General features: G+C 28.5%; 1 protein-coding gene across 1 annotated transcript in view; it reads right to left on the reverse strand.

The window, feature by feature from the left end:
- Positions 1–801: 801 nt before the first annotated feature.
- LOC145283810 (dedicator of cytokinesis protein 1-like) overlaps positions 802–23,582 on the reverse strand; it is a 346,462-nt gene continuing 323,681 nt past the window's right edge. Inside the window, exons 53-54 of the mRNA XM_080132895.1 lie at positions 2,866–3,020; positions 802–1,397 (exon numbers count right to left, since the gene is read on the reverse strand). Coding sequence (XP_079989021.1) covers positions 1,326–1,397; positions 2,866–3,020 — 227 coding nt within the window. The 3' untranslated portion in view covers positions 802–1,325. The remainder of the gene's footprint in view (positions 1,398–2,865; positions 3,021–23,582) is intronic.

Here is a 23,582-nt window from a genome sequence, read left to right on the forward strand (position 1 = left end):
GACAAGTTTTAAGAGCGACATATTAAGATTTTTGTATGGCATTCTTGTGAAGATCAGAGAATAATTTGTTTGTAAAAATATAGTCAGACCCAAATCAAGAGTTGTAGATGACTTGTTTATAACATTTTTAATATTAATTTTGATCACCTTCATGTGATGAGTGAAATTTTTAAAATAAAGTTAAACTAAATATCAATTGAGAAAAACCGTCCTCTACTTGATAGGACTTGAGCAATGACACCAAGTTCAAACTTCTTTCAAATTTATAACAATTTGGTTTTAGTGTTCATTACATTCGCATTAAACAAAACGAATTGTTATGTCGTTTATGAAGTGATTTTTATCTAAGTAAAATATTGAAAATGCTTGAAATTTCGAAAAATAAATCTTTTTTTTTTTTGAATACAAACATTTTGTTTTATGAACAGTTTGGTTTCATTTTTCCCCACTAAAATTCAGAGAAACTATGTAAAAAAAATCTGCCTAAAAATAAGAGTTTTTCAATTACATTTCAAATTAAAATGAATATAAAATTATTTGTTAACATAGGATGCTATTATTCTCTTTATTTAATAAACTATATCAAAAGAATAAGTTTCTTTTTGTTTGAATTTTAGTTTCTTTACTGCATTCTGAATAATCATCTTTTTTTGGCAGATTTCTTACATGAGACAAAAAAGAAAATGTTCGAATCACAAGTCAGCATCACAACATCAACAGGAAACACGACATGCTACAAATGTCAGAGACAAATGTTATATCACTTGCACACACACACAAAAAAAAAAACACAAAACAATATTTCAGCATTTTTATAATTATTTTCTTTTTTGAAAGAAAAGTTAAAAGAATATAAAAAATTAAACGAATAAAACTAAAAAAATATACAAATGATGAGGGATGACAAGCGAGAGATTCTTTGACGCCATTGCTCCTGCAGTCAACAACAATTTTATTTTTTATTTGAAGATTACTCTTTAGAAAATGTCAAATCTATGAAAGTATAAGATTTGATGAATGGTTAACAGCAGTATATTCCTGGAAAAAAAATTTCTTTGATAGATTGTCTCTACCATTCAAAATGAAGAATCATCTGAGGCAGAATAGTGTATGTGAAGGATCACATGCACAATGATCCGATCATGACCGAACTATTAATCTACTTTCTCGTACAAGAAACAGTAATGACAGTGATCTCATCCAAATTACAGGAATCAGATGAAGTGAAAAAGAACAGATGTTGAAAAGCAAGAAAGTAGAAAAAATATTTTTAAAAAATGATTTTTGCTATCGACAAATTGTTGGTCAGATCAAATGTTGATATTTTATCGAGGCAATGGAGGTTTCCGTGGTACTGGAGGTAAGCACTCGTCATCAACAGGAATTGGAGGAGGAGGCTAAAAGAGAAGAAACATGTTCAAGTTTAGAGAAAACTGAAAATTTAAAAATTAATCAAAATTCAATTTTCATTAATTTTATTTCAGAGTTATATTTTATTTAATGATAATCATATGTGAAAATATTTGAATAGCAACACAAAAAACATTTCAAAAAGATTAGGGACAGACAATTTTTTTTTTCTTCATTCACATTGAAAACAAGAAAATACGATTTCTAAGAATAAACTTAAGCTTAAAATTACATTTTCACAAAATAGTCGTCCACATTAATCTAAATTAATTAGCTCTACCTAACAAGTGTTACCTGGTTGTTGTTTTAGTTTTACACACACGTCTTTTCTCTTAATTTCTTCTAAGAAAATCTTAACATTTTTGGTTAGTTGGTTCAATATATTATTTTAAAAAATAGGTTTAGCAAATGAATAGCCCTACAGTTTTGTGGGTTTTTTTTAAATAGTCTTAAATTCTCTCTTAATAGACAAAATGATATTTAGAATGAAAAAAAAATATATACTTTTTGAAAAAATCATATTGGTTTATTAGTCAGCTGAAACCATAAAGATGAATTATGAAAAATGTGTCCATGTTAAAAATATTCTGAACTTAAGTGTTATTTGAAAAAATTAACAGAGGAGAAATACATTTTTGTTTTAAATGAAAACATGGTCCCAGAGGAGAGGGAAAGAAAAATTAGCTAGCTAGAATTAAATACTGATTTATCAGATCAATTGCTAGCTATGAAAAACTCTGACAAGAAAACTTTATATTTAGTAAGTTAAAAGCCAGAGATGCAGTGCATGTCATTTTTGGGGGGAGGGGGGGTACTAAATTGGATGCTGAAACCAATTTATTACATTCTTCTATTTTTAATAAATTACTTAACATAAATTTTAAATAACACTCATTTATATTTATGCACATGCACACAATATTTACTCAGATAATTTTAATAATAGAGATTATTTTATTGAAAAAAAAAAGCAGGAGCTAAAAACAAGGCAATAAAAACCAACTGCAGTATCACAAGTTCTGCACCCTTGCAGTATTCATGAACAGATTTGATGAGATCAATTTCTAAGCAATTGATAAAAAACAGTGATTTCTTTCATGAGAATATCATTGTATAAAGTTTTTTAAAATTGTAAATATTCTATCAACAAAGAAATGTTACTTGTCTGTTTTAACGTATGTTCCACCTTATTGAAAAAAAAATGGCAATTGATTCAAAAACATCCTAGTAAATGTTTTCACTTTTAATTTTCAATGAAAGTTAATTTTCTGTAACTCTCACTCGTGTTTTGATTTTTCAACTAAAAACTGAGAATTCACATCCATGGATAGCTCGAATGATTTAAGCAGAAATTGGGGGGAGGGGATCTAGCCAGCATCTAACTTGCATCTGTGCATTAATGAAACAAATTCTTTTTTATTTAATGCAAAATTATTTCAAATTGAAATTAAATACCTTAATTTTTTGCCCCGTTTTAGTTATCAGGCGTTGTGGAATGATTGGCGAGTCGTCCCCCATTGTGTTTGTGTAATCAGCATAGGCTTGCTTCTCAGGAAGAGGTGGCGGCTCTCCAGAACTTTCGGAGTCATCACTAGTTGGCTCAGAAGTTTCTGGAAACAAAAAACAATCGTAACAAAAAAAAAATTATTAAAACAGAAAAAAGTTAACAGCTTAAATATTACTTGTTCTTTAATTTATTTCCATTTTTAACCATTGTTTCAACCTGCAAAGCATTTGCACTATTTTATACAATACCAACGTCATTTGTTTTTGTTTTTTTTTACCATAATTCCTGAATTTGTATTAATTCATGTAACTGCTATTTTTATTTGATAATTCCTGAATTTGTATTAATTCATGTAACTGCTATTTTTATTTGATAATTCCTGACTTTGTATTAATTCATGTAACTGCTATTTTTATTTGATAATTCCTGAATTTGTATTAATTCATATAACTGCTATTTTTATTTGATAATTCCTGAATTTGTATTAATTCATATAACTGCTATTTTTATTTGATAATTCCTGAATTTGTATTAATTCATATAACTGCTATTTTTATTTGATAATTCCTGAATTTGTATTAATTCATATAACTGCTATTTTTATTTGATAATTCCTGAATTTGTATTAATTCATGTAACTGCTATTTTTATTTGATAATTCCTGAATTTGTATTAATTCATGTAACTGCTATTTTTATTTGATAATTCCTGAATTTGTATTAATTCATATAACTGCTATTTTTATTTGATAATTCCTGAATTTGTATTAATTCATGTAACTGCTATTTTTATTTGATAATTCCTGAATCTGTATTAATTCATGTAACTGCTATTTTTATTTGATAATTCCTGAATTTGTATTAATTCATATAACTGCTATTTTTATTTGATAATTTCTGAATCTGTATTAATTCATATAACTGCTATTTTTATTTGATAATTCCTGAATCTGTATTAATTCATGTAACTGCTATTTTTATTTGATAATTTCTGAATTTGTATTAATTCATATAACTGCTATTTTTATTTGATAATTCCTGAATCTGTATTAATTCATATAACTGCTATTTTTATTTGATAATTTCTGAATCTGTATTAATTCATATAACTGCTATTTTTATTTGATAATTCCTGAATCTGTATTAATTCATATAACTGCTATTTTTATTTGATAATTCCTGAATTTGTATTAATTCATGTAACTGCTATTTTTATTTGATAATTCCTGAATTTGTATTAATTCATGTAACTGCTATTTTTATTTGATAATTTCTGAATTTGTATTAATCTATATAACTGCTATTTTTATTTGATAATTTCTGAATTTGTATTAATTCATGTAACTGCTATTTTTATTTGATAATTTCTGAATTTGTATTAATTCATATAACTGCTATTTTTATTTGATAATTCCTGAATTTGTATTAATTCATGTAACTGCTATTTTTATTTGATAATTCCTGAATTTGTATTAATTCATGTAACTGCTATTTTTATTTGATAATTTCTGAATTTGTATTAATTCATGTAACTGCTATTTTTATTTGAAAATTTCTGAATTTGTATTAATTCATGTAACTGCTATTTTTATTTGATAATTCCTGAATCTGTATTAATTCATGTAACTGCTATTTTTATTTGATAATTTCTGAATTTGTATTAATTCATGTAACTGCTATTTGTATTTGATAATTTCTGAATTTGTATTAATTCATGTAACTGCTATTTTTATTTGATAATTTCTGACTTTGTATTAATTCATATAACTGCTATTTTTATTTGATAATTTCTGAATTTGTATTAATTCATGTAAATGCTATTTTTATTTGATAATTTCTGAATCTGTATTAATTCATATAACTGCTATTTTTATTTGATAATTCCTGAATTTGTATTAATTCATATAACTGCTATTTTTATTTGATAATTTCTGAATTTGTATTAATTCATGTAACTGCTATTTTTATTTGATAATTCCGGAATCTGTATTAATTCATGTAACTGCTATTTTTATTTGATAATTCCTGAATTTGTATTAATTCATATAACTGCTATTTTTATTTGATAATTCCTGAATTTGTATTAATTCATGTAACTGCTATTTTTATTTGATAATTCCTGAATTTGTATTAATTCATGTAACTGCTATTTTTATTTGATAATTCCTGAATCTGTATTAATTCATATAACTGCTATTTTTATTTGATAATTCCTGAATTTGTATTAATTCATATAACTGCTATTTTTATTTGATAATTCCTGAATTTGTATTAATTCATATAACTGCTATTTTTATTTGATAATTTCTGAATTTGTATTAATTCATGTAACTGCTATTTTTATTTGATAATTTCTGAATTTGTATTAATTCATATAACTGCTATTTTTATTTGATAATTCCTGAATCTGTATTAATTCATGTAACTGCTATTTTTATTTGATAATTTCTGAATTTGTATTAATTCATATAACTGCTATTTTTATTTGATAATTTCTGAATTTGTATTAATTCATGTAACTGCTATTTTTATTTGATAATTTCTGAATTTGTATTAATTCATATAACTGCTATTTTTATTTGATAATTCCTGAATTTGTATTAATTCATGTAACTGCTATTTTTATTTGATAATTTCTGAATTTGTATTAATTCATATAACTGCTATTTTTATTTGATAATTCCGGAATCGGTATTAATTCATGTAACTGCTATTTTTATTTGATAATTTCTGAATTTGTATTAATTCATATAACTGCTATTTTTATTTGATAATTCCTGAATCTGTATTAATTCATGTAACTGCTATTTTTATTTGATAATTTCTGAATTTGTATTAATTCATGTAACTGCTATTTTTATTTGATAATTCCTGAATTTGTATTAATTCATATAACTGCTATTTTTATTTGATAATTTCTGAATTTGTATTAATTCATATAACTGCTATTGTATTTGATAATTCCTAAATTTGATAATTCCTGAATTTGTATTAATTCATATAACTGCTATTTTTATTTGATAATTTCTGAATTTGTATTAATTCATGTAACTGCTATTTTTATTTGATAATTCCTGAATTTGTATTAATTCATATAACTGCTATTTTTATTTGATAATTCCTGAATCTGTATTAATTCATGTAACTGCTATTTTTATTTGATAATTCCTGAATTTGTATTAATTCATATAACTGCTATTTTTATTTGATAATTTCTGAATTTGTATTAATTCATGTAACTGCTATTTTTATTTGATAATTTCTGAATTTGTATTAATTCATGTAACTGCTATTTTTATTTGAAAATTTCTGAATTTGTATTAATTCATGTAACTGCTATTTTTATTTGATAATTCCTGAATCTGTATTAATTCATGTAACTGCTATTTTTATTTGATAATTTCTGAATTTGTATTAATTCATGTAACTGCTATTTTTATTTGATAATTTCTGCATTTGTATTAATTCATATAACTGCTATTTTTATTTGATAATTTCTGAATTTGTATTAATTCATGTAACTGCTATTTTTATTTGATAATTTCTGAATTAGTATTAATTCATGTAACTGCTATTTTTATTTGATAATTTCTGAATTTGTATTAATTCATATAACTGCTATTTTTATTTGATAATTCCTGAATCTGTATTAATTCATGTAACTGCTATTTTTATTTGATAATTTCTGAATTTGTATTAATTCATATAACTGCTATTTTTATTTGATAATTCCTGAATTTGTATTAATTCATATAACTGCTATTTTTATTTGATAATTCCTGAATTTGTATTAATTCATGTAACTGCTATTTTTATTTGATAATTCCTGAATTTGTATTAATTCATGTAACTGCTATTTTTATTTGATAATTTCTGAATTTGTATTAATTCATGTAACTGCTATTTTTATTTGATAATTTCTGAATTTGTATTAATTCATGTAACTGCTATTTTTATTTGATAATTTCTGAATTTGTATTAATTCATGTAACTGCTATTTTTATTTGATAATTTCTGAATTTGTATTAATTCATATAACTGCTATTTTTATTTGATAATTTCTGAATTTGTATTAATTCATGTAACTGCTATTTTTATTTGATAATTTCTGAATCTGTATTAATTCATATAACTGCTATTTTTATTTGATAATTCCTGAATTTGTATTAATTCATATAACTGCTATTTTTATTTGATAATTTCTGAATTTGTATTAATTCATGTAACTGCTATTTTTATTTGATAATTCCTGAATCTGTATTAATTCATGTAACTGCTATTTTTATTTGATAATTTCTGAATTTGTATTAATTCATATAACTGCTATTTTTATTTGATAATTTCTGAATTTGTATTAATTCATGTAACTGCTATTTTTATTTGATAATTTCTGAATTTGTATTAATTCATATAACTGCTATTTTTATTTGATAATTCCTGAATCTGTATTAATTCATATAACTGCTATTTTTATTTGATAATTCCTGAATTTGTATTAATTCATATAACTGCTATTTTTATTTGATAATTCCTGAATTTGTATTAATTCATGTAACTGCTATTTTTATTTTATAATTTCTGAATTTGTATTAATTCATATAACTGCTATTTTTATTTGATAATTCCTGAATCTGTATTAATTCATGTAACTGCTATTTTTATTTGATAATTTCTGAATTTGTATTAATTCATATAACTGCTATTTTTATTTGATATTTCCTGAATCTGTATTAATTCATGTAACTGCTATTTTTATTTGATAATTTCTGAATTTGTATTAATTCATGTAACTGCTATTTTTATTTGATAATTCCTGAATTTGTATTAATTCATATAACTGCTATTTTTATTTGATAATTTCTGAATTTGTATTAATTCATATAACTGCTATTTTATTTGATAATTCCTAAATTTGTATTAATTCATGTAACTGCTATTTTTATTTGATAATTTCTGAATTTGTATTAATTCATATAACTGCTATTTTTATTTGATAATTCCTGAATCTGTATTAATTCATGTAACTGCTATTTTTATTTGATAATTTCTGAATTTGTATTAATTCATATAACTGCTATTTTTATTTGATAATTTCTGAATTTGTATTAATTCATGTAACTGCTATTTTTATTTGATAATTCCTGAATTTGTATTAATTCATATAACTGCTATTTTTATTTGATAATTCCTGAATCTGTATTAATTCATGCAACTGCTATTTTTATTTGATAATTCCTGAATTTGTATTAATTCATATAACTGCTATTTTTATTTGATAATTTCTGAATTTGTATTAATTCATGTAACTGCTATTTTTATTTGATAATTTCTGAATTTGTATTAATTCATGTAACTGCTATTTTTATTTGAAAATTTCTGAATTTGTATTAATTCATGTAACTGCTATTTTTATTTGATAATTCCTGAATCTGTATTAATTCATGTAACTGCTATTTTTATTTGATAATTTCTGAATTTGTATTAATTCATGTAACTGCTATTTTTATTTGATAATTTCTGAATTTGTATTAATTCATATAACTGCTATTTTTATTTGATAATTTCTGAATTTGTATTAATTCATGTAACTGCTATTTTTATTTGATAATTTCTGAATTAGTATTAATTCATGTAACTGCTATTTTTATTTGATAATTTCTGAATTTGTATTAATTCATATAACTGCTATTTTTATTTGATAATTCCTGAATCTGTATTAATTCATGTAACTGCTATTTTTATTTGATAATTTCTGAATTTGTATTAATTCATATAACTGCTATTTTTATTTGATAATTCCTGAATTTGTATTAATTCATATAACTGCTATTTTTATTTGATAATTCCTGAATTTGTATTAATTCATGTAACTGCTATTTTTATTTGATAATTCCTGAATTTGTATTAATTCATGTAACTGCTATTTTTATTTGATAATTTCTGAATTTGTATTAATTCATGTAACTGCTATTTTTATTTGAAAATTTCTGAATTTGTATTAATTCATGTAACTGCTATTTTTATTTGATAATTCCTGAATCTGTATTAATTCATGTAACTGCTATTTTTATTTGATAATTTCTGAATTTGTATTAATTCATGTAACTGCTATTTTTATTTGATAATTTCTGAATTTGTATTAATTCATGTAACTGCTATTTTTATTTGATAATTTCTGAATTTGTATTAATTCATATAACTGCTATTTTTATTTGATAATTTCTGAATTTGTATTAATTCATGTAACTGCTATTTTTATTTGATAATTTCTGAATCTGTATTAATTCATATAACTGCTATTTTTATTTGATAATTCCTGAATTTGTATTAATTCATATAACTGTTATTTTTATTTGATAATTTCTGAATTTGTATTAATTCATGTAACTGCTATTTTTATTTGATAATTCCTGAATCTGTATTAATTCATGTAACTGCTATTTTTATTTGATAATTTCTGAATTTGTATTAATTCATATAACTGCTATTTTTATTTGATAATTTCTGAATTTGTATTAATTCATGTAACTGCTATTTTTATTTGATAATTTCTGAATTTGTATTAATTCATATAACTGCTATTTTTATTTGATAATTCCTGAATCTGTATTAATTCATGTAACTGCTATTTTTATTTGATAATTTCTGAATTTGTATTAATTCATGTAACTGCTATTTTTATTTGATAATTCCTGAATTTGTATTAATTCATATAACTGCTATTTTTATTTGATAATTCCTGAATTTGTATTAATTCATGTAACTGCTATTTTTATTTGATAATTCCTGAATTTGTATTAATTCATGTAACTGCTATTTTTATTTGATAATTCCTAAATCTGTATTAATTCATATAACTGCTATTTTTATTTGATAATTCCTGAATTTGTATTAATTCATATAACTGCTATTTTTATTTGATAATTTCTGAATTTGTATTAATTCATATAACTGCTATTTTTATTTGATAATTTCTGAATTTGTATTAATTCATGTAACTGCTATTTTTATTTGATAATTTCTGAATTTGTATTAATTCATATAACTGCTATTTTTATTTGATAATTCCTGAATCTGTATTAATTCATGTAACTGCTATTTTTATTTGATAATTTCTGAATTTGTATTAATTCATATAACTGCTATTTTTATTTGATAATTTCTGAATTTGTATTAATTCATGTAACTGCTATTTTTATTTGATAATTTCTGAATTTGTATTAATTCATATAACTGCTATTTTTATTTGATAATTCCTGAATTTGTATTAATTCATGTAACTGCTATTTTTATTTTATAATTTCTGAATTTGTATTAATTCATATAACTGCTATTTTTATTTGATAATTCCTGAATCTGTATTAATTCATGTAACTGCTATTTTTATTTGATAATTTCTGAATTTGTATTAATTCATATAACTGCTATTTTTATTTGATATTTCCTGAATCTGTATTAATTCATGTAACTGCTATTTTTATTTGATAATTTCTGAATTTGTATTAATTCATGTAACTGCTATTTTTATTTGATAATTCCTGAATTTGTATTAATTCATATAACTGCTATTTTTATTTGATAATTTCTGAATTTGTATTAATTCATATAACTGCTATTTTTTTTGATAATTCCTGAATTTGTATTAATTCATGTAACTGCTATTTTTATTTGATAATTCCTGAATTTGTATTAATTCATATAACTGCTATTTTTATTTGATAATTCCTGAATCTGTATTAATTCATGTAACTGCTATTTTTATTTGATAATTCCTGAATTTGTATTAATTCATATAACTGCTATTTTTATTTGATAATTCCTGAATCTGTATTAATTCATGTAACTGCTATTTTTATTTGATAATTTCTGAATTTGTATTAATTCATGTAACTGCTATTTTTATTTGATAATTTCTGAATTTGTATTAATTCATATAACTGCTATTTTTATTTGATAATTTCTGAATTTGTATTAATTCATATAACTGCTATTTTTATTTGATAATTTCTGAATTTGTATTAATTCATGTAACTGCTATTTTTATTTGATAATTCCTGAATTTGTATTAATTCATATAACTGCTATTTTTATTTGATAATTCCTGAATTTGTATTAATTCATGTAACTGCTATTTTTATTTGATAATTCCTGAATTTGTATTAATTCATGTAACTGCTATTTTTATTTGATAATTTCTGAATTTGTATTAATTCATATAACTGCTATTTTTATTTGATAATTCCTGAATCTGTATTAATTCATGTAACTGCTATTTTTATTTGATAATTTCTGAATTTGTATTAATTCATATAACTGCTATTTTTATTTGATAATTTCTGAATTTGTATTAATTCATGTAACTGCTATTTTTATTTGATAATTTCTGAATTTGTATTAATTCATATAACTGCTATTTTTATTTGATAATTCCTGAATCTGTATTAATTCATGTAACTGCTATTTTTATTTGATAATTTCTGAATTTGTATTAATTCATATAACTGCTATTTTTATTTGATAATTCCTGAATCTGTATTAATTCATGTAACTGCTATTTTTATTTGATAATTCCTGAATTTGTATTAATTCATATAACTGCTATTTTTATTTGATAATTCCTGAATTTGTATTAATTCATGTAACTGCTATTTTTATTTGATAATTTCTGAATTTGTATTAATTCATATAACTGCTATTTTTATTTGATAATTCCTGAATTTGTATTAATTCATGTAACTGCTATTTTTATTTGATAATTCCTGAATTTGTATTAATTCATCTAACTGCTATTTTTATTTGATAATTCCTGAATTTGTATTAATTCATATAACTGCTATTTTTATTTGATAATTCCTGAATTTGTATTAATTCATGTAACTGCTATTTTTATTTGATAATTCCTGAATTTGTATTAATTCATATAACTGCTATTTTTATTTGATAATTCCTGAATCTGTATTAATTCATGTAACTGCTATTTTTATTTGATAATTCCTGAATCTGTATTAATTCATATAACTGCTATTTTTATTTGATAATTCCTGAATTTGTATTAATTCATATAACTGCTATTTTTATTTGATAATTTCTTTCTAAAAATATGTTACTCTATTAGTAGAAAAAAAAAAAAAAAGCAGATTTCGAAAACTGATTAACAATAATTTTCCAGATGGAGGAAAAATATTTTTTTTTTTTAAATATTTAAAAAAAAAAAATTAGAATTGCCATTAATTATTTTTAAACTAGCAGGTAGACTCAGCATTGCCCGAAACTGAATGGTGATCAACAAATGTTTCACAATCCTATATTCTTATTGTCAGTGAAACATTAAAATCGCTCATTTTTCAATCAAATAAGTCAATTTCCTGCTTTAGTTGGGGGCGCATTGTGGTACATGTTTCTATGGAGTGACTTAGTCCACAATACATTGTATTCTACATTGCACTGTGGAGAGAACCTACTGTTAATTTTATAAAATTATTTTCATCTATAATGGCTTGAATTAAAGTTTTAAATGCAAAAGTAAAGTATCAAGCTTCAATTGTGCTCCGAACAGAAACATCCATTTTAATCACGCCTCTATCATATTAAAGAACCTATCATTGATTTCATATGCCTGACCTTTCTACATGTGCGGTGATAATGGCTTTAAAATGAAAAAGTTAAGTATCATGGTTCAGTTGTGCTTTGAACAGAAACATTCATTTTGAGCACCCCTGTCATATCAAAAAAAACTACTGTTGATTTTATATGTTGGACCTTTCTGTTTCTGTGTTAATAAAACTTCTCAACTGCTATTGTGATGTTAGGGTGCAGAAGGTGCTAACTTTGGTCACTATCGCCTGTTCCTTCTTTCATAGGATTTTAACGATTATCGATACTTATCAAAGACATTCTGATACAAAACCTAGCTAAGAACACTGTCAGATACATAATGTGAAATTTCATAAAAACTGGCCCACAGAACCTGTAAGGAACAAACTCACACACAGACACAAATTTCTTTTATAAAATAGTAAGAGATTTTCAATGAAATCACTTCATATTCTTCTCCCTTGTAAAAACTAAAATCTTCCAATCAGCAAAGATGGTGATTGTTGATTAACCTAAGGTTACGAAAGTAAGCAATTCCAACTTTACCATTTTAAAATGAATTGTGCTAAAATCAAATTGTTGTTGACTAAAACAATACAATTTCAAATAAATCCATTTCGAATTCGTTTTATTGATTTGAAGAATATTTAGCTAATAATTATGTTTATGGTAAGAAGACAGAACATTGTTTTGGTTTATTAAAAGGAATATTTGGATGACAATAATAATTGTTTTTATGAAGAAGCTATTTTACTCTGACAAGATTTTATCATTATTAACAGTAAATTTTGCATATTGATTTAGAAAAGATTGTATAATTTTCACAGTGTTACACTAGTAATTTTTATAAAGTCAAATGGCATGTGTCAAAATTTTAATCAAATTGTATGATTAGTTTACAAATTACAATTATTAAAGTGAAGCCACGGTTACAAATTTTCAAAACAATGGAAACATGAATGACAGATGTTGATAAAACATTTAAAGAATAGTGTTGAAATGAAGCAATGACAAGGCTATTCAGATTCTGCTCTGTCAGAAACAATGCTTAAGAATTGATGCACTGACTTTAATTGAAACAAATGATGCCGAATGCTCAGGTCACCCAAATTTGGCAATTGTCCTGCAGAAAAAAAATGCAAACTGATTTTGGCTAATCGTAAATCTAAGTTGCCTGAGATAGCCAAGGAGTTGAAGATATCAGAAGCATTCACTATTTTTCTATGAACATTTGTTCAAATTGATGTCATGTTTGTTCAAATTGATGTCATGTTTGTTTAAATTGATGTCATGTTTGTTTAAATCGATGTCATCTTTGTTCAAATTGATATCATGTTTGTTCAAATTGATATCATGTTTGTTCAAATTGATATCATGTTTGTTCAAATTGATATCATGTTTGTTCAAATTGATATCATGTTTGTTCAGTCGCTAAAAAAAACATGACGATTCATAGTGTTGTTTTTAATGGTTTCAATGTAATAAAGGAGTTTTCACTTTAATATGTAATAAATGAGTAACACATGAATCGACCACTTCATTCTGGAGTAAAATTGGCAGGCAGCTGAGTGGATAGTACCAAGTGAAAGCTGTAAAAAGTGACCAAAAATGCAAATATCAGCAGGTAAAGTTTTTTCCTCTGTATTATTTTGGATAAACATTGTGTTTTGTTCATTGTACCGCTTGAGAAAGGAAAAATCATGATTAATGAATATTATACAGCATTATTGGTGTGCTGTAGGGAAGAAATCAATAAATGAAAAAAAAGATGCTTTTTCACCAAAACAATGCATGTGCCATAAGGTTGATTGCAACAATTGCAAAATTATGTAACACTTCATTGCTTCCACATCCAGATGTTCTCCAGATCTGGCTCCAAAACTATTGGTTGTTTATAGACCTTAAAAGAATGCTTCATGCAAAAAGATTTTGTTCCAATGAAGTGATATTGGAAACTGGAATGTAATTTGAGGCCAAAGACAAATTGTTCTACAAAAAAAAAAAAAAAAAAAAGCACTGAATTGTTAGAAATGTTGGATTTAATATGTATCACCTTAGGAGATGACTGTTGATGAATAAAGTCGAATTTTGCATTAAAGTTATTGTTCCATTAGTGATGTGTTAGTTTTGTCAAATTTCCCAATCTGTCATTGTGCCCTGTTACTCTTTATAGTAGTGTTTGCTATTCTTTGTATGTTTTCTAATATCTATACTGCATTCCACTTGTTTACATATTTTTAAAATAATGTTCGTCTAAAAATCTACTATGATCATTACAAAAATGTGGCTGAGCATTGAAAATATCTGGAGGAATTTGGAGGTTTAAACAATACAGAAAAGTTGATGAAATCAATCTTAAATATTAGGTTTTCAATTTCTATTAACTTTTCTTTGTTAATTGTTACAATAAGTAAATTCCAAACATATTCCTGCATTTGATTTGAAGCCCATTACTCCATTCTTTAATAAACAAGATCACTAAAATAAACTTGGAAGTATTTAGATAAAAATCAACATAAATAATCAAAGCCAAGTGAACATTCATATTTGATCCAAGATAGGTGTTGATACATATCAAAATCATATTGTGTTGATACATATCAAAATCATATTGTGTTGATACATATCAAAATCATATTGTGCTCTTAAAAGTTAAGATAACATTTTGGGATTTGAGTATTACAAAAAACGTGATTCATTGGGTCACCCATAGAGTTCAACTGTTTGAATCAGAAAAATGTGGGTTTGCAAAGCTAGTTAAAGCTATATAAAAAATAAGAATTCAAATGTAGCATTTACCTGCTACCTATATATCTTTTTTATCTTTTTAATTACAAATTAAATAGTATTACTGTTTACGATGACATTTCTCATTTGTTATTCTATTCTTCTTTTTCTTTATTAATAGACAACATATACAATAAGACGAGGGGGAGGGGATCAAGCAACAGAGCGTAAGAAGCTGAACACGATAGAAGCTTTGAAGAAGATGAGTCACTTGATAAGGTATTTGTACATTACAATTAATTATAAAAATTAAAATGGAAGATTTTGTTTGAATATAACTAAATCAAAACACTGAAAAAGATATTTTAGCATGTATTTTGTGCAGTTACAATAGATAGGAAAAAATGATCTCAAAGAAACAAACTTTGATTAACTCAGCTTTAGTATAATGACGGATAATTCTTATGAATGATGAGCATAATTATTATAAACATACTTTGAATTATGTCCCATACATTTATAAACACTAAGCTCATATGTTCATGTCTTTGCAGTCGAAATGTGTTTATGTCTACGCAGTCGAAATATGTACATGTCTACGCAGTCAAAATATGTTCATGTCTACGCAGTCGAAATATGTTCATGTCTACGCAGTCGAAATATGTTCATGTCTACGCAGTCGAAATATGTTCATGTCTACGCAGTCGAAATATGTTCATGTCTACGCAGTCGAAATATGTTCATGTCTACGCAGTCGAAATATGTTCATGTCTAGGCAGTCAAAATATGTTCATGTCTACGCAGTCAAAATATGTTCATGTCTACGCAGTCGAAATATGTTCATGTCTACGCAGTCGAAATATGTTCATGTCTATGCAGTCGAAATATGTTCATGTCTATGCAGTCGAAATATGTTCATGTCTACGCAGTCAAAATATGTTCATGTCTATGCAGTCTGAAATATGTTCATGTCTATGCAGTCAAAATATGTTCATGTCTATGCAGTCAAAATATGTTCATGTCTATGCAGTCGAAATATGTTCATGTCTATGCAGTCAAAATATGTTCATGTCTATGCAGTCAAAATATGTTCATGTTTATGCAGTCAAAATATGTTCATGTCTCATGTCTACGCAGTCGAAATATGTTCGTGTCTACGCAGTCGAAAGGTGTTCATGTCTACGCAGTCAAAATATGTTCATGTCTACGCAGTCAAAATATATTCATGTCTATGCAGTCGAAATATGTTCATGTCTATGCAGTCGAAATATGTTTATGTCTATGCAGTCAAAATATGTTCATGTCTACGCAGTCAAAATATGTTCATGTCTATGCAGTCGAAATATGTTCATGTCTACGCAGTCGAAATATGTTCATGACTATGCAGTCGAAATATGTTCATGTCTATGCAGTCGAAATATGTTCATGTCTATGCAGTCGAAATATGTTCATGTCTATGCAGTCCAAATATGTTCATGTCTCATGTCTACGCAGTTGAAATATGTTCATGTCTATGAAGTCGAAATATGTTCATGTCTCATGTCCACGCAGTCGAAATATGTTCGTGTCTACGCAGTCGAAATATGTTCATGTCTACGCAGTCAAAATATGTTCATGTCTACGCAGTCGAAATATGTTCATGTCTATGCAGTCGAAATATGTTCATGTCTATGCAGTCGAAATATGTTCATGTCTATGCAGTCGAAATATGTTCATGTCTATGCAGTCGAAATATGTTCATGTCTATGCAGTCGAAATATGTTCATGTCTATGCAGTCAAAATATGTTCATGTCTATGCAGTCGAAATATGTTCATGTCTATGCAGTCGAAATATGTTCATGTCTATGCAGTCGAAATATGTTCATGTCTATGCAGTCGAAATATGTTCATGTCTATGCAGTCGAAATATGTTCATGTCTATGCAGTCGAAATATGTTCATGTCTATGCAGTCGAAATATGTTCATGTCTATGCAGTCGAAATATGTTCATGTCTATGCAGTCGAAATATGTTCATGTCTACGCAGTCGAAATATGTTCATGTCTACGCAGTCGAAATATGTTCATGTCTACGCAGTCGAAATATGTTCATGTCTATGCAGTCAAAATATGTTCATGTCTATGCAGTCGAAATATGTTCATGTCCACGCAGTCGAAATATGTTCGTGTCTACGCAGTCAAAATATGTTCATGTCTACGCAGTCAAAATATGTTCATGTCTATGCAGTCAAAATATGTTCATGTCTATGCAGTCGAAATATGTTCATGTCTCATGTCTACGCAGTCGAAATATGTTCGTGTCTACGCAGTCAAAATATGTTCATGTCTACGCAGTCAAAATATGTTCATGTCTATGCAGTCAAAATACGTTCATGTCTACGCAGTCAAAATATGTTCATGTCTACGCAGTCGAAATATGTTCATGTCTACGCAGTCGAAATATGTCCATGTCTACGCAGTCAAAATATGTTCGTGTCTACGCAGTCGAAATATGTTCGTGTCTACGCAGTCAAAATATGTTCATGTCTACGCAGTCAAAATATGTTCATGTCTACGCAGTCAAAATATGTTCATGTCTATGCAGTCAAAATATGTTCATGTCTATGCAGTCGAAATATGTTCATGTCTCATGTCTACGCAGTCGAAATATGTTCGTGTCTACGCAGTCAAAATATGTTCATGTCTACGCAGTCAAAATATGTTCATGTCTATGCAGTCAAAATATGTTCATGTCTACGCAGTCAAAATATGTTCATGTCTATGCAGTCAAAATATGTTCATGTCTATGCAGTCAAAATATGTTCATGTCTACGCAGTCAAAATATGTTCATGTCTACGCAGTCAAAATATGTTCATGTCTACGCAGTCAAAATATGTTCATGTCTATGCAGTCAAAATATGTTCATGTCTCATGTCTACGCAGTCGAAATATGTTCGTGTCTACGCAGTCGAAAGATGTTCATGTCTACGCAGTCAAAATATGTTCATGTCTACGCAGTCAAAATATGTTCATGTCTACGCAGTCAAAATATGTTCATGTCTACGCAGTCAAAATATGTTCATGTCCACGCAGTCAAAATATATTCATGTCTATTCAGTCGAAATATGTTCATGTCTATGCAGTCGAAATATGTTTATGTCTATGCAGTCAAAATATGTTCATGTCTACGCAGTCAAAATATGTTCATGTCTACGCAGTCAAAATATGTTCATGTCTACGCAGTCGAAATATGTTCATGTCTATGCAGTCGAAATACGTCCATGTCTACGCAGTCGAAATACGTCCATGTCTATGCAGTCGAAATACGTCCATGTCTATGCAGTCGAAATACGTCCATGTCTATGCAGTCGAAATACGTCCATGTCTATGCAGTCGAAATACGTCCATGTCTATGCAGTCGAAATACGTCCATGTCTATGCAGTCGAAATACGTCCATGTCTATGCAGTCCAAATACGTCCATGTCTACGCAGTCCAAATACGTCCATGTCTACGCAGTCGAAATATGTTCATGTCTCATGTCTACGCAGTCGAAATATGTTCATGTCTCATGTCTACGCAGTCGAAATATGTTCGTGTCTACGCAGTCAAAATATGTTCATGTCTACGCAGTCAAAATATGTTCATGTCTACGCAGTCAAAATATGTTCATGTCAACGCAGTCAAAATATGTTTATGTCTATGCAGTCAAAATATGTTCATGTCTACGCAGTCAAAATATGTTCATGTCTACGCAGTCAAAATATGTTCATGTCTACGCAGTCGAAATATGTTCATGTCTATGCAGTCGAAATACGTCCATGTCTACGCAGTCGAAATACGTCCATGTCTATGCAGTCGAAATACGTCCATGTCTATGCAGTCGAAATACGTCCATGTCTATGCAGTCGAAATACGTCCATGTCTATGCAGTCGAAATACGTCCATGTCTATGCAGTCGAAATACGTCCATGTCTATGCAGTCGAAATACGTCCATGTCTATGCAGTCCAAATACGTCCATGTCTACGCAGTCCAAATACGTCCATGTCTACGCAGTCCAAATACGTCCATGTCTACGCAGTCGAAATATGTTCATGTCTCATGTCTACGCAGTCGAAATATGTTCATGTCTCATGTCTACGCAGTCGAAATATGTTCGTGTCTACGCAGTCAAAATATGTTCATGTCTACGCAGTCAAAATATGTTCATGTCTACGCAGTCAAAATATGTTCATGTCAACGCAGTCAAAATATGTTTATGTCTACGCAGTCAAAATATGTTCATGTCTACGCAGTCAAAATATGTTCATGTCTACGCAGTCGAAATATGTTCATGTCTACGCAGTCGAAATATGTTCATGTCTATGCAGTCGAAATACGTCCATGTCTATGCAGTCGAAATACGTCCATGTCTATGCAGTCGAAATACGTCCATGTCTATGCAGTCGAAATACGTCCATGTCTATGCAGTCGAAATACGTCCATGTCTATGCAGTCGAAATACGTCCATGTCTATGCAGTCGAAATACGTCCATGTCTATGCAGTCGAAATACGTCCATGTCTATGCAGTCGAAATACGTCCATGTCTACGCAGTCGAAATACGTCCATGCCTACGCAGTCCAAATACGTCCATGTCTACGCAGTCCAAATACGTCCATGTCTACGCAGTCGAAATATGTTCATGTCTACGCAGTCGAAATATGTTCATGTCTATGCAGTCGAAATATGTTCATGTCTATGCAGTCGTAATATATTCATGTCTATGCAGTTGAAATATGTCCATGTCTGTGCAGTTGAAATATGTCCATGTCTCATGTCTACGCAGTCGAAATATGTTCATGTCTATGCAGTCGAAATATGTCGAGGTCTATGCAGTCAGAATATGTTGATGTCTATGCAGTCAGGTTGGTTGGTTGGTTGGTTTGTTTATTTAACCAGCATATCGACCTCCATTGGCTGACGATCATTTTTGGTTCATTTTTTCCATAGTGTTTGTTTGCTAAGTATTTGGGGGAGGGGGGGGTGAACAAGTTTTATCTGTTTTAGTTGTTATTTTGTTTATTTGTTTTTAGGCCTTGATGTTATATTTTTTGGTATAGTTGTATCTCTCTCAGAAATGAGAGAATATTGTCTGTGCAGGTGTTTTCAAAAATGTCTTTCATATTGTTGGTTTTTAGGTAGCGATTTCTCTCGGTAGCGTAGGCTCCACATTCCACAAAGATATGTTTTATTGCGTAGGTCTTCTGGCATGTTAGGCATTGTGGTGGTTGCTCTTGTCTGAGTATGTTGAGTAAGGTTTGTGTGGCCAATGTGTGTTCTGGCTATAACCACTTGTTCTTTTCTTGATTTTTGTGTGGATGGTCCCCATTCTCCTAAGGTGGGTTTAATCTGGAAGAGCTTGCTATTTGTGTTATTATTCCAGCGCTGTTGCCATTTTGCATAGAACAGTTTATTGATTTTGTATTTTAAGTCTGTGTAAGGAATATTAATGGGTGCAAAGTTTAGGTTTAAAGTTGATTTGGCTGCTAAGTCTGCTTTTTCGTTACCTTTCACTCCGATATGGCTTGGAATCCAGCACATGATTACTTCTTTGTGGGTAATCATCGAGTTTAATCTATTCAATAGTTTGGTGATTAGTGGGCTCTCGAGCTTTATATTGTTCAATGATGATAGAACAGAGAGCGAATGTGAGAAAATTATAAACTTCTTGTGTTTGTTTTTGTTAAAATGTTGAGAGGAAGTTCAATAGCACAAACTTCTGCGGTGAAAATGGAGATTTGAGTTGGTAGTGCCTTCTGGTGAGTTGTTCCATTCAGAACAGCTGCACATGCTGTCCTGTTGTGGTTCTTAGAGCCATCTGTGTAGATGTGCAGATGATCGGGGTAATCTAGAAGTATGTCGTGGAATTTTTTCTGGTACGTGTTGGGGGTGGGTTTTTGCTTTGGGGAGTTTACTTAGTTCGAAGATCATTTTGGGTTCTTTGAGAATCCAAGGTGGAATTTCAGACAGTGTATGATCATGGATATTTTGGGTTGTTATCTCTGATTCTCGTAATATCGTTTTCATTCGTTTTATAGCGTTTTCTTTTGCGTTGAATAGTTCACTGTGTTTTGGATGGAATATATCATTGTATGCAGGGTTGTTTGGACATGATTTTAGTTTAGTATAGCATTGGGTTGTTAATTTATGGCTCCTTATATCTGCTAGTATCTTATTGGCCTCTACGTGTAGACTTTCCACTGGAGACGTTCTGAAGGCTCGCAGTACCAGTCTCAGCCCTCCGTGGTAGATCGGGTCTAGTGTCTTTAAGTAAGTTCTTCTGGTCGACCGGTAAATGAAACATCCATAGTAAAGTTATGACCTGTATAATTTCAGAAGGTTTTTTGATCTGCACCCCATTCTGTGTGGGCTATAATGTGCAGCAGCTGCAGTCTTTTATTGCAGTTTGTTTTCAGGTGGGGGATGAATGTCAGTTTTTTATCAAATGTCAAACCTAGGAATTTATATTCGTCTACAATGGGGATTTCTGTATTTTCAAGTTTCAAACAAGGGTCGTTATAGAGTTTCCTCATTTGGCAGAAGTCTACACATTTGGTTTTTGTTTCAGAGAATTTAAATCCATTTTCTATTGACCACATTTTTAATTTATTTAGGCATCGTTGGAGCTTGTGTTCTATGGTATGTATATATTTTGACCTGCAATATATCAAGAGGTCATCCACATATAAAGATCCGTCAACACTGGGAGTTAGGCACTTTGTTATGTTGTTTATTTTAATGCTAAACAAAGTTACAGAAAGAATACTCCCTTGTGGAACTCCCTCTTCTTGGATGTTGGTATCTGAATAGGTCGATCCAATGCGGACTTTAAATTTGTGATCTGATAAGAAACTCTTTATAAATTGTGGTTGTCTGCCTTTCAGATTGAGGTCGTTAAGATCTCATTATTCCAAATTTCCAGGTAGAATCGTACACTTTCTCCAAGTCAAAGAAGATTGCCAAAAGGTGTTCGCTCCTTATAAATGCTTCTCTTACAGCTGTTTCTAGGCAAATCAGGTGATCGATTGTACTTCTTTTGTTACAGAAGCCGCACTGTAGGTTAGAGATAATGTTGTTGGATTTTAAGTACCGCACTAGTCTGTCATTGACTATTCTCTCCATTATTTTACACAAACAACTGGTTAGTGAAATTGGTCTAGTTTTGCGGGTTTGACTTTTCTTTTCCTGGTTTGGGGATTGCTATTATTGTGGTTAATCTCCATATATCTGGGAATTCGCCTTCTATCCATATTTTGTTAAAGATTTTTAATAGAAGTTTTAGTGTTTCAGTAGGTAGTTGTCTCAGGAATTCATAATGAATTTCATCTGGTCCTACAGCAGTGTTATGGGATATTCTGATGGCATCTTCTAGTTTAGTTAGTGAAAGGAGTTTATTATAGTTTTCAAGGTTTTTTGATTTGAAGTTGAGTTTATATTTCTCTGCATTTTGTTTGATTGTTGTAAATTTTGTACTGTAGTTTTGGTTCGAAGAATTTTGTGAAAAAGTTTCAGCTAGTAAGTCTGCTATATTTTTTCATCAGTTGTGCTAGAGTTATTTATGACGAGGTGTTTGATTGGTATGGATTGTTGTTTACCTGCAATTTTTCGGATCATTTCCCATATTACTCTTGGTTCAGTGGAGGAATTCATTTTGCTGACGTAATTTTGCCAGCATTCTTTTTTTAATATTTACCAGTTAGCCTTGTTTAGGTTCCATTGTGGATGTTTTTGACTACTAGGTTCAGGGAGTTCCGATTAGAATTGAGAAGTGGTCGCTGCCACAGGTGTCATCATGCACACTCCAACTGAAATCCAAATATATTTTGGGGTCACACATACTTATATCAATGGCAGAGTAATTTCCATTAGCTGGACTGGTGTATGTGGGTGAACTGTTGTTAAGTAAGCATATATTGTTTTTGTTAATGATTTCTTCTATTGGTCTGCCTTTTTTGTTAATGTCCTTACACCCCCATAGTATATTGTGGCTATTAAAGTCACCTAACAGGATGAGGAGTTTGGGCAGTTGATCTATTAGTTTTTTCAATTCGTCTTTGTCTGTATCTTCGTTTGGTGGGATATATGTAGAGCATACTGTTATAGTTTTGTGCAGAGTGGCCTTGATGGCAATTGCTTGGATATTTGTAGTGATATTTACTTTACTGTGAGGTGTGTTGTTTCGAATCAGAATAGACACACCCCTGAGGGTCTGCCTCCGGAATTATGGGTGTAATTGAAGAATTGGAAGTTCTTGATGTTGATGCTGTCATGTTTCAGAAAGGTTTCTTGAAGGCAGATTATTGTAGGTTGTTTCTGTGTTATTA

The sequence above is a fragment of the Euprymna scolopes genome, chromosome 8 (genome assembly GCF_053919585.1).
Source record: "Euprymna scolopes isolate OS-2025 chromosome 8, ASM5391958v1, whole genome shotgun sequence".
NCBI classification, from domain to species: Eukaryota; Metazoa; Mollusca; class Cephalopoda; order Sepiida; family Sepiolidae; genus Euprymna; species Euprymna scolopes.